Source organism: Lampetra fluviatilis, chromosome 12 (genome assembly GCF_964198595.1).
Source record: "Lampetra fluviatilis chromosome 12, kcLamFluv1.1, whole genome shotgun sequence".
Lineage (NCBI taxonomy): Eukaryota > Metazoa > Chordata > Hyperoartia > Petromyzontiformes > Petromyzontidae > Lampetra > Lampetra fluviatilis.
Genome location: NC_136286.1, coordinates 11,447,574 through 11,462,558, shown reverse-complemented (window position 1 = coordinate 11,462,558; position 14,985 = coordinate 11,447,574). Strand labels below are relative to the sequence as shown.

Below are 14,985 nucleotides of genomic sequence, written 5' to 3'. Positions count from 1 at the left end.
TACAAAAAATATGGAAATGTGCCCTGAAATAAGTGCATGTCAAAGACGAGATATATCTGAAGACGAGTGCATGTTAAAGGAATAGGCACTTGAAACACGCAACAAATCACGTTGCTTCAAAAGGTATTTGTAGATACGAGGTGCATTACACAATTGCTCATTATACAGAACCTTCAAGATCATACAGTTCAAACAATGCATACATTTACTCCACAATATATTTTAATTTAGGTTATATTTTATGTAAAAATACAAAACCGCATACCGTGATGACGCCATGTATAAGCACTTTTGTTGCATCAGGCGTGGGACGACCCCAGCCACCTGCGCATACCCAGGGTGATTTATACTGGTAGGAACCTCCTGGTTACACCAGCCCACAGGGGATTATTGTGTCCGTCCGTCGTGCAGGGAGGGGCTGGGTGGGGTGAGAGGGCTGGGTGGGGCTGGTCACCCCGTGGTGCCCTTATAAAACTCAACGTTTAACCTACTCACGCCGGCTTGTGCCCGCCCTCACAGTCGGGCATATTTGCGGAATACACCACGCCGCTGTTGACCCTGGCCATTGACCGAGCAACCCAACGTTACTACCAGCTCCCCCCACAGGACAATGTGTTTTTGCGCCGGTGCTGCCCGGGGCTGAGCTCTGGAAAAACATGTCCCTGCCACTCTCCGCCCTCTGTTGGGTTGTGGCGGAGCGAAGTTGGAGGACGTCGGAAAATATTAAATCATACAGCGCTTACTACCCACACCAACTCCACCTGTGGAGATGTAGCACTCCAGCTTGTACTTTTAAAAAGTGTGGATTATTACAAGCATTCCGACAATAAGTGCGTTTACACGAGTAAATATATTAGAAAGTACGACTAACCTGGAATATAGCATACAACTATGTACAAATAACTTTTATTACGTTAGAAGACCACTGTATATTGGCATTTTCCAGACGTGTGACCTTCATTATTGCTGCCTGGCTGACCTTTGAAATCATGGTGTCAACTAATTCCCACGTTCACAGTACTTAAGTCTCAAACCATCATCACCATCACACACAAAATAAACAATTCCATCCATCATTTCACTTCGGAACATTAACCAATCATTCTCTTGCGCATCATCTCAATCAAGCCCGTGGACAGCATCTTGCGACAAAGCTGCGTAAAAACCCCACTAACAGCAACGAGTGACCCGCGGAAACTCGCGACGTTCCAATCACGTTTGGCGACTTCTCAGCGCGTTCGGCAGCACCGCTTGCAACGTCGACAAGCCGGCCCCTCAGGGACAGATGACGAGCGTGGTCTTGCCACCGAGCTGGAACGCGGGGTAGAGCGGCTGCGTGAACTTTGCGCGGAAGGTGTACAGCTCGGCCATGCGCTCCGCGTCGATGAAAGTGACCACGCCGGCGCCGTAGTCCAGGAAGACGCCGACGGTGCGTGGCGGCTCGGCCACGACCACCGACTGGTGCTTCTCGTCGTGCCACGCAGCGCACTCGCACTGGGCTTGCGCGAGGCACCACGACGCGCCGTTCAGCCCCAGCAGACTCGAGCCGCTGCTGCCCTTGCGCCCCATGGAGCCGTAGGCGACGCCGATGCGCCACGTGTCCCCGCCGCTCACGGTCGCAGCCCAGTAGCGCTGGCCACTCGCGAACGCCTGGTGGCACATCACCTGTGGGGGAGGGGTGGGGGGGCACGTCATGGGCATGGAGTCATGATCGGGTTCATCCTTATTTTATCCAGAAAACAATTGCAGAAATAAAAGCACGGCTCGAATGCGCTCCGGGTGGTATGGTTTTTGTGGGGTTGTCACCACGTGTTGTTCGGCACAGTGTTCGACGTTTTGCTCCGTTTGCCGGGGGGCTCAAAAAATTGCTGCGTGAATTTCACCCCACTGGTATGGAGAACTGGACGCTTCCAGCACGTGCAGTTAAATGGTACTGCCCGAAAATATTGTTGGAGAGCCAAACGGCACCGCTAGAAGTAAAACACGACTGAAACTCGTGCGCCTGTCGCACCAGGGCACGTCTACAGGAAATACGTCCACCTACACAGCCGTTTTGTCAATTCACGGCTGTAATGAGGGCCTCCCCCCACGTCGTGAATGTTGTGCTGGTAATCTGACCGCACTTCACATCAGTCTGCGGCTCGGTGTCGGTGGGAGCCGTGGACGTGGGGATGTGGAAACACAACACAACACTTTTGCTGCACTGCCATCTACCGTCCACAGCGTGGCCCAGCAGATAAGGCAAACATATTCTTTGGGTCTTTTGATAAAGTCACGAAGATAGGTTCAAAGAAAATAACAAAAACATAGTTTTTTTAAAAAGACAAACACGAGTTGGAAAATCTTGACTTAAAGCTTTCGTGACTGCAGGAATTCATATTCGTTGGGTCTTTTGATAAAGTCACGAAGATAGGTTCAAAGAAAATAACAAAAACATAGTTTTTTTAAAAAGACAAACACGAGTTGGAAAATCTTGACTTAAAGCTTTCGTGACTGCAGGAATTCATATTCTTTGGGTCTTTCGATAAAGTCACGAAGATAGGTTCAAAGAAAATAACAATTTTTTTTTTTTAAAAGACAAACACGAGTTGGAAAATCATGACTTAAAGCTTTCGAGGCTGCAGGAATTCATATTCTTTTGGTCTTTTGGTAACGAAGTTTTATTTTTCTTTGAACCAATCTACGTGACTTTACCGAAAGACCAAAGAATGTGAGTTGTAAAGAATTGAATATATAACAAGAGAGTTGCTTCCCCGTTGTTGCATGGTTAAGGCTCGCGGGGCCGTGCGAGAATCATCACGCTTTTGAGTGGGCAGACGAGCGGGTGGGGACATCCGTGAAAAATAACTTTATAGCTCATCTGATTTCTCCAGTCTAAAATAAAGATTCTGATTCTTGGGGTGTGGTGTGGAGTCTGTCTGATTGGAGCTCAGAGCAGCTTTAGAAACATTTAGAATCAACGTGCATGAGTATTTGGCTGCTATAAATTCCCATGTGATAAGCAACTTCGTTTAAGTTATCATTTGTGGGCAGGTCGCGTCTAAAAAAAGAGATTTTTAACTCAGTGGGTCTTACCTGTTTAAAAAAAAAAAACATTTAGTTTAAATATCTTTCACCAATGTGAAACTGGCAGGCAAGATCAGACATTAGCAAGCACGGGCTGCCTGGTGATGGATGATCCCCTTTCCATGTCACTGGTGGTCCCTGGCATAGCTGGCAGGAATTCGCCGCACGAGCTCGGTGTGCGATGCGTGATTTGCGGTCGCGGCACAGTACCTGGCACCAGTGGTCGAAGCGCTCAGGCCGTTCGGGGTAGGAGAGGCGGCGTGAGCTGGTGGCCGCCATGCGCCCGTCCTGGGACAGCAGGAGGCTGGTGCTCGCCGTGTCGGGGTCGAGCGTCACGAGCTGCCCGTCTGCACGTGACACAAGTTGCGTGTCAGCGTCATCGTCAACACGTCACTGTTAACGCCTAGTAGTAGGGCTTTCGCGAACAATATCATCCATAATATGGGGGTGAGGAGGGGGGTTGGGTTAGATCGCGTAAATATAAATAAACCTGCCACCATCCGACACAGCCAACTAATAAGGGTTGTCACATAAACAGAACATGGCAATTCGTCACTAGTACAACACACCGGTGTGTTGGAGAGCCAAGCCGCAACATTTACAATCTGAGTACGACGTTTCGCCAATAATTACAACTAGCTTCATCAGGCGACAGACAGATTTGTGGAGAAGTCTAACTGATGGATGAGATTGGTCGCGAAAGCCTACGTGTTAAACTGACTAACCTTCCTTATTGTTATCAGAAATCGTCGTGATACAATTATATTGTGATTCTCATTGCTATCATCATTACGAATAACCATCAATGAGTTGTCCCTTCCCCCGCACAATTTGATTAGCATGGTGGGCCTCGTACGGTGTGAAATAAATTCAACATACATACATCATTATCATCATCACCACCACCCATAACTATCATTCAAGGTTGTCACCACCATTGCCAATAACTATCATCACCGCCATAAATAACCATCGTAAGATCATTGTGATCATCACAAAATAACCATCATGTACATCCATCATCACTAATGACCATAATATCCACCACAGTGGCCATCACGTCCGTGCGGGCTGCGTGGCGTGCACCGGGCTTACACATGAGCTTGAGGTTGGCGTTTGTGTCCTTGCTGCCATCCAGGGTGCGGATGAGCCTCTCGAGCCAGGCCTTGATGCTGGTCACAGCTGGCGTCTCCACCTGCAGCGTGGGACCTTCATCCTTGGGCAGCCCAACCAGCGCTTCCACCCTGCAGACAACAACGGCACACAGCGCCCCGCTCAGCCACACGTCAAACTCCACGCTCGCCACGGGAGCCATTTCTATCGGGGGGGGGGGGGGGGGGGGGGGAAATGGCATAGAGCAAAGAAGAAAAAGAATGGGTGCTACGGTTGTGAGACGTTATGACTCTCGACTGGTGTGCTGGAGGGCGTGGGTTCGATCCCAAACCTGACGCCTGCTGTATATCTGGAGTTTGCGCGTCTCTCTAGCCGCGATCGTGCGGAAATTTCTCCCGGTTCCTCCGGTATTTTACCTCCACATTTAGAAACACGCGTTTAGATGATTTGTCTACTTTAAATTCCCACACATGACGAGTCACTTCGAGGAGCTGTGACGTGTGGCCATGTGTCCTCTGAAAAAGAGCTCAGTGGGATTTACCTGGGAACCAAACAAATTGCTGGCAATTGTCACCGGTCTCGCGGTTCTATTAAGCCAATGATGATGGAGTTTGTTGAAAAATGGTGAAATATAATACATTTCCTATCTCAGATCACATTGTCATTCGGTCACCAAGACAAGAGGATCACAGTCACTTTGGGCAGGAGTTGCTGATGGACTTTCCGTAACGCACAGAGGCCGAGGACTTCTGGTACACGTTTCCGTGTGCTGTTGTTGTTTGAAACTCATGGTTTTGTGCCCTGCACTGTTTGTTTCTGTTACGATTCATTTTCTCGTCATTCACATATCTGATTATAACCAGCACTGTACACCGTGTGAGTGAAAAGGAAGTCATTGACAGCTTACCTCTTCGAAGCAGACGAGTAACCCTGCGAACACGCACACGCCAAATGCAAGATGTGTCAGTACTACAATTTAACCAGCGTGTTAAGCATTTTAACAGAGGCACGCATGAGCCACAGGGTTACTCTTTCAGATCTTGTTTGAAACATTGATACATTCTGCTTTAAAGCACTGTAGCAGCGGGATTGAAAACAAACACTTGTTATTCTGAAAGTCACCTCCTACCCCGCACCCCAAAGTTAATAGTCACCAACTACTGCCGTTAATCTTTGGGTGCGTATTACATTTAGGATTTCAGTTAACGGTAGAATCAATGGCTACCAATGAGTTGTTAACAAACGAGGCACATTCTAAAAGCTTAAGTGTATAAGGAATGCGTTGCGAACAATTCAACAACACAGCTCAAACAAATTGTCATCTGTAACTAAACAATGAGCGCTATCTTTACGGACACACGGACGTAATTGTCCATGTCGAGTGCAATAGACATTGCCAATCGGTGCATTCCGAAATTTCTAAAAATACACAATTCATATTCAAAATGTACATGTAAGTATTATTATTCCCACTGTATTTACCCAGGAAAGCCTCAATGGGTCTCAGCTCTTGTTCAGGAGGGTCTTGCCAGGTGTTCGCAGTAGGGAGGGGTGCAATGTTGCCGTGCGCAATTCTAAATCGAATAATTTTCAGGCAACGTCGCCACCATCGGGGTGATGCTTGGCCAACGCGAACCAGTTTACAATGCGCGCGCCAAATTTGAACCTGCGCCGTCGAAACTGTCGGCACGCGCTCGCACGGCGCGCTGCCCCCGTGGGGCTCTGGGAGCAGGGACTATCGACGGAGCACTATTTCGACAGCGGCTGCGTTACAAGTGGCGCGTCTCCCCGTGCCGCCGCGTTCACCTGCATGAAGGCGAGCACGTCGCCCATGGCCCCCTGCGCGTTGAGCTGCTCCTCCGCCTCCCGCAGCGCCACGAGCTGCTGCTCGAGCTGCGCCATGCGGTCGTTGGCGACCGCCAGCAGCCGGCTCTGCTCCATCTCGATGGTGATGACGGCCGCCCGCTCGCGCTCGTCCAGAGCCCGGCGCGCCCGCCCAAAGCGGTCCACCACCTCCAGCTTCAGGGACACGCACGAACCCTGCAAGCGCGCACGCGACGCGAGAAAGTTCGGTAAGGTCAAGGCGCAGCCCTGCTAATTCTGATCCCGACAAAATTAAAACCGTGCTGACTTGTTCAGAAAATCCACACGATCGGCGAGACACCTTTGGGAATGTGCACGTCTGCCAGGGGGCATTCTCCTAATTCGTTGCAATGCACTGCGGAGCATTTGGTTTTGACAATGGCCTCATGCGCTTTCGAGATAGTGTGTTAATAATGTCAAGGAAGTAAAGGTGCAGCCGTGCAATTGCTGGGCTTGCGCCGCTGTTGGTGTAAGGACCTCCGCTACAACGATCTCTAGAGAACCCCCTCGAGAGGGTACTTTGGCCTACTCTTCCACGCTGGTCAGACCATTGAAGTGGTGGGAGTACCCGCACATTATCTCACCACACGCGATCTGTTGATTCACGAATTGTGGTGCACAAATGTGTACAGGTGGGTGGACACAATTGGGCGGATTTAATCGGCTTGCCCCGTTGATTCAACTCCTGCGCGGGGAGGTCAAATCGAACTGGCGACTTTGCCGGTCAACATCGATATTTGATAAGCAAAGGCAGGTGGATACCATCCCTGCCACATCGTCCCCTTGTCTGCTGCATTGATCTTCATATTTGGTTGTTAAAAGAAATGCAATAATCTATACGGGGATTTTTGTAGCTGTGTGCATAGCAGGATGATACTTTCCAATTTATTAACAAAGTGGTGGCAAGCTTTGCGTTATCTTCCTCCACTGGTATCCTGTACGCTCAACTAAATGTCCAATATTTAAAACTATACAGTATTACTATATCTGCGCTGAGCCTATATGACATTACTTGCTATCATAATAATGAAAATGTAACAATTTTTTTTCAATAAATCAGTGACTACGATTGTATGAGTAGAACTCACCATAATATCTTTGGTGGCTATTTCATATTCGATTTTGCTCTTGGACACCGTCATTTGTTTGACTTTAAGCTTTTGTCTCTTCTGCTTTAGGTCCATCTGAATGCAAATAAAAACAAGACACACGTGTGAATACTCATCGAGTGTTGGATTGTGGCTGTCCCGTTCAAAAACAGGCATGAAGGTATAGTAGTAGGAGATTATAGAGGCGACATTGTATTTTCATAACAAGGAATGGAATATCTATCGATATATATGAACACATACATTTGACAAAATGCTAACATAGGAAACCATTGTACGAATAACAAAACGTTAATATATAGGGGAGCCGCGGTGGCAACATGTTAACAGCCTCGCCGGGTATACAGGACGTCGTGGGTTCGATCCCGACCCTGACGCCTGTATATTTGGAGTTTGCGTGTTCTCCCCGTGGTCGTGTGCATTTTTCTCCGGGTCTTCCGGGTTTTCCCTCCACATTTAAAAACGTGCATTTAAAGTATTTGTCTGCTATATTTTTTCACGTGATAAGCCACTTCGTTGGGCTGTCATTTCTGGCCCAGGTCACTTCTAGAAAAGAGCTGTATATCTCAGTGGGCCTTACCATACCTGATGGAATAAAATAGTTTTAGTCAATATGGGGAAAAGATCTGCTTCGAGTGTGATGTTACACACGGCCAATGCGAGAAGGGGAGGGGCTTGCTTACGGTGTAGTATATGCCGACAACTCGAAATATGTCATTCCCCCCCCTCCCCACAAACGTATCTTGACAGTGATTTATAATGTGCACGGACTTTTTGTTCATTAAATTCAGATATGTTTTGCTCTTTTGTGGCTTGAACGCTCATCCATCAACAGACATGCCGTGAGGCTTTCATGTGATGTAACTCGTACATTGTGCAATATCTCGGACGTTGCTGAAATTACACGTAAGCAGCTAACCCAAGAAAAGAAAATCGCCAGCAGCATGTGGCCTTTACGTCATTTGGCTGACACATTCATGCAAATGGAACGAACAACCGTGCGGTTTTTTTCTCTCTCCAAAATTCTGGAGGTGTCGGAGCTCCTGCATTGAACCGAGTGGCTTTGGCGGTTCATCTCCCACAAAGGCAACAGACAGCAAAAAAAGGTGGCTCTTAAATTGTTCTGCATAGCCCACATCAGCCCGAGTGCAAATCAACATTGGAGAGGAAATGTGCACAGCCCTTATGTCATTCCACTGCCAGATGAGGGCTTCACCACGCCTATGTGGGTTGTGGGGATTATTTAATTTACCATACTTCACCACACTGGTCAGTGTAGATTGTCGAAGGCACAGAGTTCGAATTGAACGGCCCTCGTGATCCCATGTCACCGTGCATGCGTGGTCAAAAATGTAACGCCTCTAATGTTGCACAGTCGCATTCACACTCTAGTCAATATAGATTTTTAAAACAGGCTTTCGCGGCCAATATTCATAACAAAGGTATTTTTGGGGGGTCATATCGCGTAAATGCGTCGTTAACCCACCACCCCCCGACACAACCATTTGTTCAGGTTTGTCACGTACACGATGCGTGCCAATCCGTGACTACTTCAGCACACCGGTGTGTCGGAGAGTAAACCCACAACATTTACAATTTGAGCACGACGTCTCCGCTGGTCATTGCAGCAGCGAAAACCTTTACTATGAATCTTCAACTGTGTTTGCCTCGTAAAAACCTGTCCAACTAAACAATAAAATGTCGCGTTGTTCAACACCCCCTCCTCCCCCTCCTCCCCCATCCCATCTCTCACCTGCGCTCCCCCGACCGCCAGCTGCAGCTCCTCGACCACGTGTCCCTGGCAGAGGCCGTCGTTGACGCACGCCGCGCACACGCACGCCAGGTCCGAGCGGCAGAAGAACTCCAGGGGCCGCCCGTGCCGCCCGCACACGCCCAGCGCGCCGCGCGCACCGCCGCCTCCTCCTCCTCCTCCCTCCGCCACCGTCGCGGGCAGCTCCAGCAGCCGGTGCTGGCGCGTAAACGCCGCCGTCTCGTCGTGCATGCGCAGGTGCTCGCCGCAGAACGACACCTCGCAGGTGAGGCACGCCTTGGCCGCCGGCACGCGCGACATCGTGCACAGACCGCAGAGGGAGGAGAGCGCGGGCGGGGAGGAGCGCGCCGGGTCGGCCGAGATGAACGCGAGGGCGTCGGCGGCGCGGAACGGGCACCGCTGACCGAGCTGCGCGATGACGCTCGCCAGCGGGGTGCTCGTCTGGAGCGCGGGGCGCTTGTGGAACACGTGGCGGCACTGCGGGCAGTCGCAGCCGCTCCGCGAGCAGTTCACCCTCCAGTGCGTCTCGATGCACGAGCGGCAGAAGCTGTGGCCGCACGGCAGCGTGCAGGGCGTGATGAACATGTCCAGGCACACGGAGCACGTGCACTCCTCCCGGAGACCACTGCCGAAGCTCGACTGGAGGCGCACCGCCATGGGGAGGCTGCGCACGGCTGCAGATGACGTGGTGCGCTTGACACGGCTGCAGGTGACGTGGTGCGCTTGACACGGCTGGAGGTGATGTGGTGCGCTTGACACGGCTGGCGATGATGTGGTGCGCTTGACACGGCTGGAGGTGATGTGGTGCGCTTGACAAGGCTGGAGATGCTGTGATGCGCTTGACACGGCTGGTGATGATGTGATGCGCTTGACACGGCTGCAGGATATGTGATGCGCTTGACACGGCTGGCGATGCTGTGGTGCGCTTGACACGGCTGGCGATGATGTGATGCGCTTGACACGGCTGGCGATGCTGTGATGCGCTTGACAAGGCTGGAGATGATGTGGTGCGCTTGACACGGCTGGAGATGCTGTGGGAAGAGCTGCGAAAGCTGTGCAGTGCCAGTGAGTGTCGTGGAGGCGAGACAGGTGTGTTTTATATATATACTCGACTGCGTGTGTCAGGGGAGGGCTCAGAGGTGTGGCTTACAAATGTGACGAGCGAATGTCCAAATTCCATAACCCAATAGGGAGCGACGCTTTGCATGACTCAAGTTTGTCACCTGGGGTTATACAAAGCATGGTTCATGTAATTTGCATGTGGTGGTCAAAACATGTATGTTTTTTTCAAAGGAAATTAAGTACACATAGCACAGACTTGAATTAAAAAAAATACTTGTAACATGACTATACGGTCATTTATTTACATCAAGATTTGTACTTTAAAGCAGGCTCCAAAATAACCTGAATGCACCCTTTCGTCAATTTGGATTTTTAGTATAGTATCTTGTCATAAACAATGTTTGCCCCATTAACACCTCCCTTATTAATCACCAAAATGTTGTGTATTTTAACACCATGGACGTAACTTATATCTTGCACCACAATGATTCGGAACAGTTTAAATTGACCACAGGTTACATGTTTAATGCGCAATTACACCTTGCTGTGTGTGTGTATATCAAAATCACCCGTGCTTCAACAACCAGCTGTACCACTTGCACAACATTTTGCCATGGTATGCGTCCAACTATAGAACGCTAAACGAGATGATCGGCAGGTAGCGTGTAGCGGGGTAAATTGTGGGTTTTCTCATCTCTTCAAAGGCGTCTGGTCAGTGTGGAAGAGTAGGCCAATAACGCGATAGAGTAGGGGAGCTGTCTAGAACTCCTCCTTGCTAGTAGTGGAGGCCCCTTTGCTAGCAGTGGTGCGAGCAAGTAATTTCAGGTCTGCTGTACCTCGGTAGCGTCCCGGTTGGCGAGATGTTAACTACCTCGCCTGGTCTACAGGAGATCGTGAATTCGATCTCGATCCTGACGCCTGCTGCTGTATATTTGGAGTTTGCATGCCTCTCTCCCCGTGGTCGCGTGGATTTTCTCCGTGTCCTCCGGTTTTATTCTCTCCACATTTAGAATCAACGTGCTTTGGAATATTTGGTTGAATATAGATTTGAAGTTTTCGTGACTGCAGGGATCCATATTCTTTGGTTCTTTCGGTAAAGTCACGTAGGTATAAAATGAATTAAATCACGACGTTTCGACTGCAACACAAGCAATCATCATCATCTGATGATAATCGACGCTTGTGTTGCAGTCGATCATCATCAGATGATGATTATTGCTTGTGTTGCAGTCGAAACGTCGTGATTTAATTCATTTTATTTTATACCTACGTGACTTTACCGAAAGAACCAAAGAGTAATATTTGGATTTAAAGCTTTCGTGACTGCAGGGATTCATCTTCTTGGTTCTTTCGGTAAAGTCACGTAGAAGGGAAGTAATAAAATAATAAAAATAAAACATAATAAAATGTTTTATTTTAATAAAAATAAAACATAATAAAAAAAAATAAAAGATAATAAAATGTTTTATTTTTATTATTTTATTACTTCCCTTCTACGTGACTTTACCGAAAGAACCAAAAAGAGTAATATTTGTTTGCCTATACATTTCCACGTGATCAGATATCATTTGTGGCCAGGTCGTTACACAGCTCAGTGGGCTTTACCTGGTAAAATAAAATAAAAAAAATACTTCGTTTAGTTTGACTAAAAACTGTGTCACGTCACAGTAATAAAGAAGTGGGGAAAATAAAAATTTCATAAAGAACCGGTTCACCCTCATTTGTCGCATTCAGCCCACAAGTCAAACCACACCCCGTCTGCGAAGGTCGGCCTTGAGTGCACTCCCGTGCGTGTCCGTTGATCCTGGTGATGTCTTCCGAGCGTTGTTGAATACCGAATAAAATAGAAAAACAATACCTCGGTTTCAACCGACAGAGAAAACTTACAGCAAAAAAACAACACACGAATCGGTAACACCACGACCAAGTTACTGATTATAATTACACCTTCCACAAGGGCTCTCACCAGGAGGGGATATCGCGAGCTTCATCTAGTGGTGGCCCTTCCACCAGCAGTGGCAAGTCATTGCAGGGCTGCACCTTTACCATTTTCACCGACCGATTTTAACATAAATTCATTGTAAATGTTTGCCAGTGCCAAATAACGAGCAACGAGGCCTATTACGTGGGCAGTTGGCCAAAAATCTGTCAACTATATAATCGATTACGAAAAAAACCATGTTGTTAAGGTTGTTACGCAATATTAAAATGTTCTTATAACCACGATTAATGAATGGGTAAGCCTAGTGGTGTATTTTACTGTTCGTTTTTTTTTTAATGTCTCGCGGTTGCAGTGACAAGCTGGATACTCTGTACCACCAATGTCAACACGGGTGAATTGACCTGTTTGTTTAACGTAATGGGCGTTAGCTCTGTTTTTCTTGTTTAGATACCGCATTGCATGACTTTAGAAAAAATACCGAAAAGTACATTGAGATCCCAGGTAATCAGACGAGTCTTTGTGTGTCTGCACGCCTGCCTGTCTGGATTGCTCTTTTGAGTGAAATAATCTGTGCTGAAGATCGCAGTTTTTCTAAGACCCGCGTCAGTGGAATGGCTAAAGCAAATACGTATCACAGAGTGTCCCTTGTTACTGTTGTCAGATATCGCCTGTTCATGTGCCTGCAATTCAAGCGCCCTATAAGTTTAAATCCGTGTCCTTACTATCGTCCCCATGTTAATTACATGGAAGAGAAAAAGTTGGCCACCAAATAACACATCATGCCCATCGTCCAGCATCATCGATCCACTGTGTGGGTGAAGGCTTCCCAACGTTGTTGTTCCCGTCTCTCCTGGCCCTGCAATGCGCACAAGTCACCCTGCACAGGCCAGCGAGCTCATTTCATTGCTCCATCTCTGTGGAGAACGTCACCTACGATTAGCACGGTTGGCTACGTACGGCGCGAAAGAAGTTCAACATACACGCATCTCGGACGTGGTCCCTCCGTTGGCTGCCCACTCAATTGTTCGTCTCAGCCGTGGGCCATCATCCCTTCTCCAATGATGCGTCCTGTGCAAGCCCGCTTGCCTTCCTTTCACAGGCAAATTATGTCTCGTTTGCATATAATGTAATGTAATGCATGTTTTCCTCTTTCCGTCTCTTAGTGTATTTTAAATGCGCACCTCTCTGCTTTTATTTGCACCCTTTTACGTTTTTGTTTGTCAATGGACAAGTTTCTGATCCATGCCCTAACCACGAATATGCAATAGTTATGAAGAGGATTGAGAGGGAGTGGGAGTGCTTATAGCAAACTGAATTTTATGACGAAAAGCAAACACATTATATAAGCGCAGAATAGACTTACTTTAAAGTGTGTCTTCAGGCAGTACATGCAAAACCTAGTTATGTATGTACTACATAAATCTGCCTCGTAACACACGTTTTCATTTTTTTTTACAAAATAGATTACCTAAGGAAACTTCTGAAAAATAACCTTGAGACTCGGTGATCATTTTTTCGTGAATAAAAAGTTAGGGGTCGTCATCGGCCATACTTAAACCACTGCTCGATGAAGAACTCCCCAACCATTTGCTTTCTGTTCCGGTCCTGTGGTGTAATAATCCATCGCAGCTACCTCCACACAAACCCATTCCACCACTCCGTCTCTTGCAGCGGATGTCTTCTTGGGCGTAGTCTCTCGTCTGCCTGTCACTCCATCATTCGTTTTGACCACTTGCCATCCCAGTCCCACTTTACTTTTCTCGACAGCGGACCTTCCGCCTGGAGATTTGCGAAGGTGAAACACTGCCGCCAACGACGACAACGACTACGTCTACTACGTCGTCGTCGTCACACCTAAACCACAACCCTTAAATGGGCGCATTTCACAATCTAGCCTTGGGTTAGAATCGGACAGTTGAGGCCTGTCTCCGGCCAGTGCCGGATTATCCTAGTAGCAAAAGTAGCTACATATGTAGTAGTAGCTACGGGCCCCGCACTTTCAAAGGCCCCGCGCTAAATGCTTTCAAGATATCAATTGCGGTTCAGTGAATCTACACTTGCTCTATTACTATAGTACTATACCGCCTTCAACTTTTATGAACGACTGGGTGTTTAAGGTGAGTGATTTGTCGTATTCTCTGGCTGTATTGCAAATGAAAAAATAAAATTACATTACTATGCAAGTAAAAAAATGTGTGTTTTCATATTTATGGGTTTTTTTTCATTTAGGGTCCCTTTATAACATATGCTACAGGCCCCGCACTAGCTTAATCCGGCACGGTCTCCAGCACGTAACAGCTCACAGGATTAACACAATTTTAAAGGGGCTTTAAATTCCCCCAAAAAAGCATCATGTAAAGAAAATACAAATCCAGTTTTCTTAACATAGTAGAGAACACATCTGGTCTGAAAGAACCCACTTAGCAGATGGTGAGCCTACATATTGTGCATTCATCACTGGCTCAATTTGCTTGCGATAACTTGGATAATGAGGTTTTTGGGTTAGATCGCGTAAATATAAATGTGTCGTTAAACCCGCCACCTCCCGGCACAGCCAATTTGTAAGTTTTGCCACGTAAACAAAACATGCCAATTCGTTACTACTACAGCACACCGATGTGTTGGAGAGTAAACCCACAACATTTACATTTCGAGAGCGACGTTTCGCCAGTAATTACAACCAGCATCATCAGGCAACAGCCATCGTTGTGGATACATCCTCTTGTTTCGGGTTTTAAACAGAGAAATACATGTGATGTCGTCACTTGTGAGACAATCAGGCCAGAGGGTGGTTAATGTATGCATGTAAATTACAATGGATAATAGTGGTCGCGAAAGCCTACGTGTTAATGCGATAACTAGTTGGGTTTCCCAAATGTCCTCGATGATCCTTGTGGAGAATTACCAAAATTGTTTATGTCCAGTGTAAGTAAAACATCCTGTAACCCCCGTCTGTTGAAAGGGCAGGCCGTTGAGTTCTATTGCCGTAGCTCTAATCGCGTTTCGATTTAAAGCTTTCGTGACTGCAGGGATTCATCTTCTTGGTTCTTTCGGTAAAG

The 14,985-nt window shown here is 47.6% G+C and overlaps 1 protein-coding gene across 1 annotated transcript; it reads right to left on the bottom strand.

Moving 5' to 3' along the window:
- Nucleotides 1-1,177: 1,177 nt before the first annotated feature.
- On the bottom strand, nucleotides 1,178-9,579 carry LOC144934972 (tripartite motif-containing protein 14-like). The gene is made up of 7 exons (XM_078861234.1): nucleotides 8,905-9,579; nucleotides 7,131-7,226; nucleotides 5,986-6,219; nucleotides 5,087-5,109; nucleotides 4,162-4,310; nucleotides 3,277-3,413; nucleotides 1,178-1,665 (listed from the first exon to the last, which is right to left on the bottom strand). Exons 1-7 carry the CDS (start codon nucleotides 9,577-9,579, stop codon nucleotides 1,276-1,278), a joined length of 1,704 nt encoding a protein of 567 aa, XP_078717360.1. The 3' UTR covers nucleotides 1,178-1,275.
- Between the last annotated feature and the right edge of the window lie 5,406 nt (nucleotides 9,580-14,985).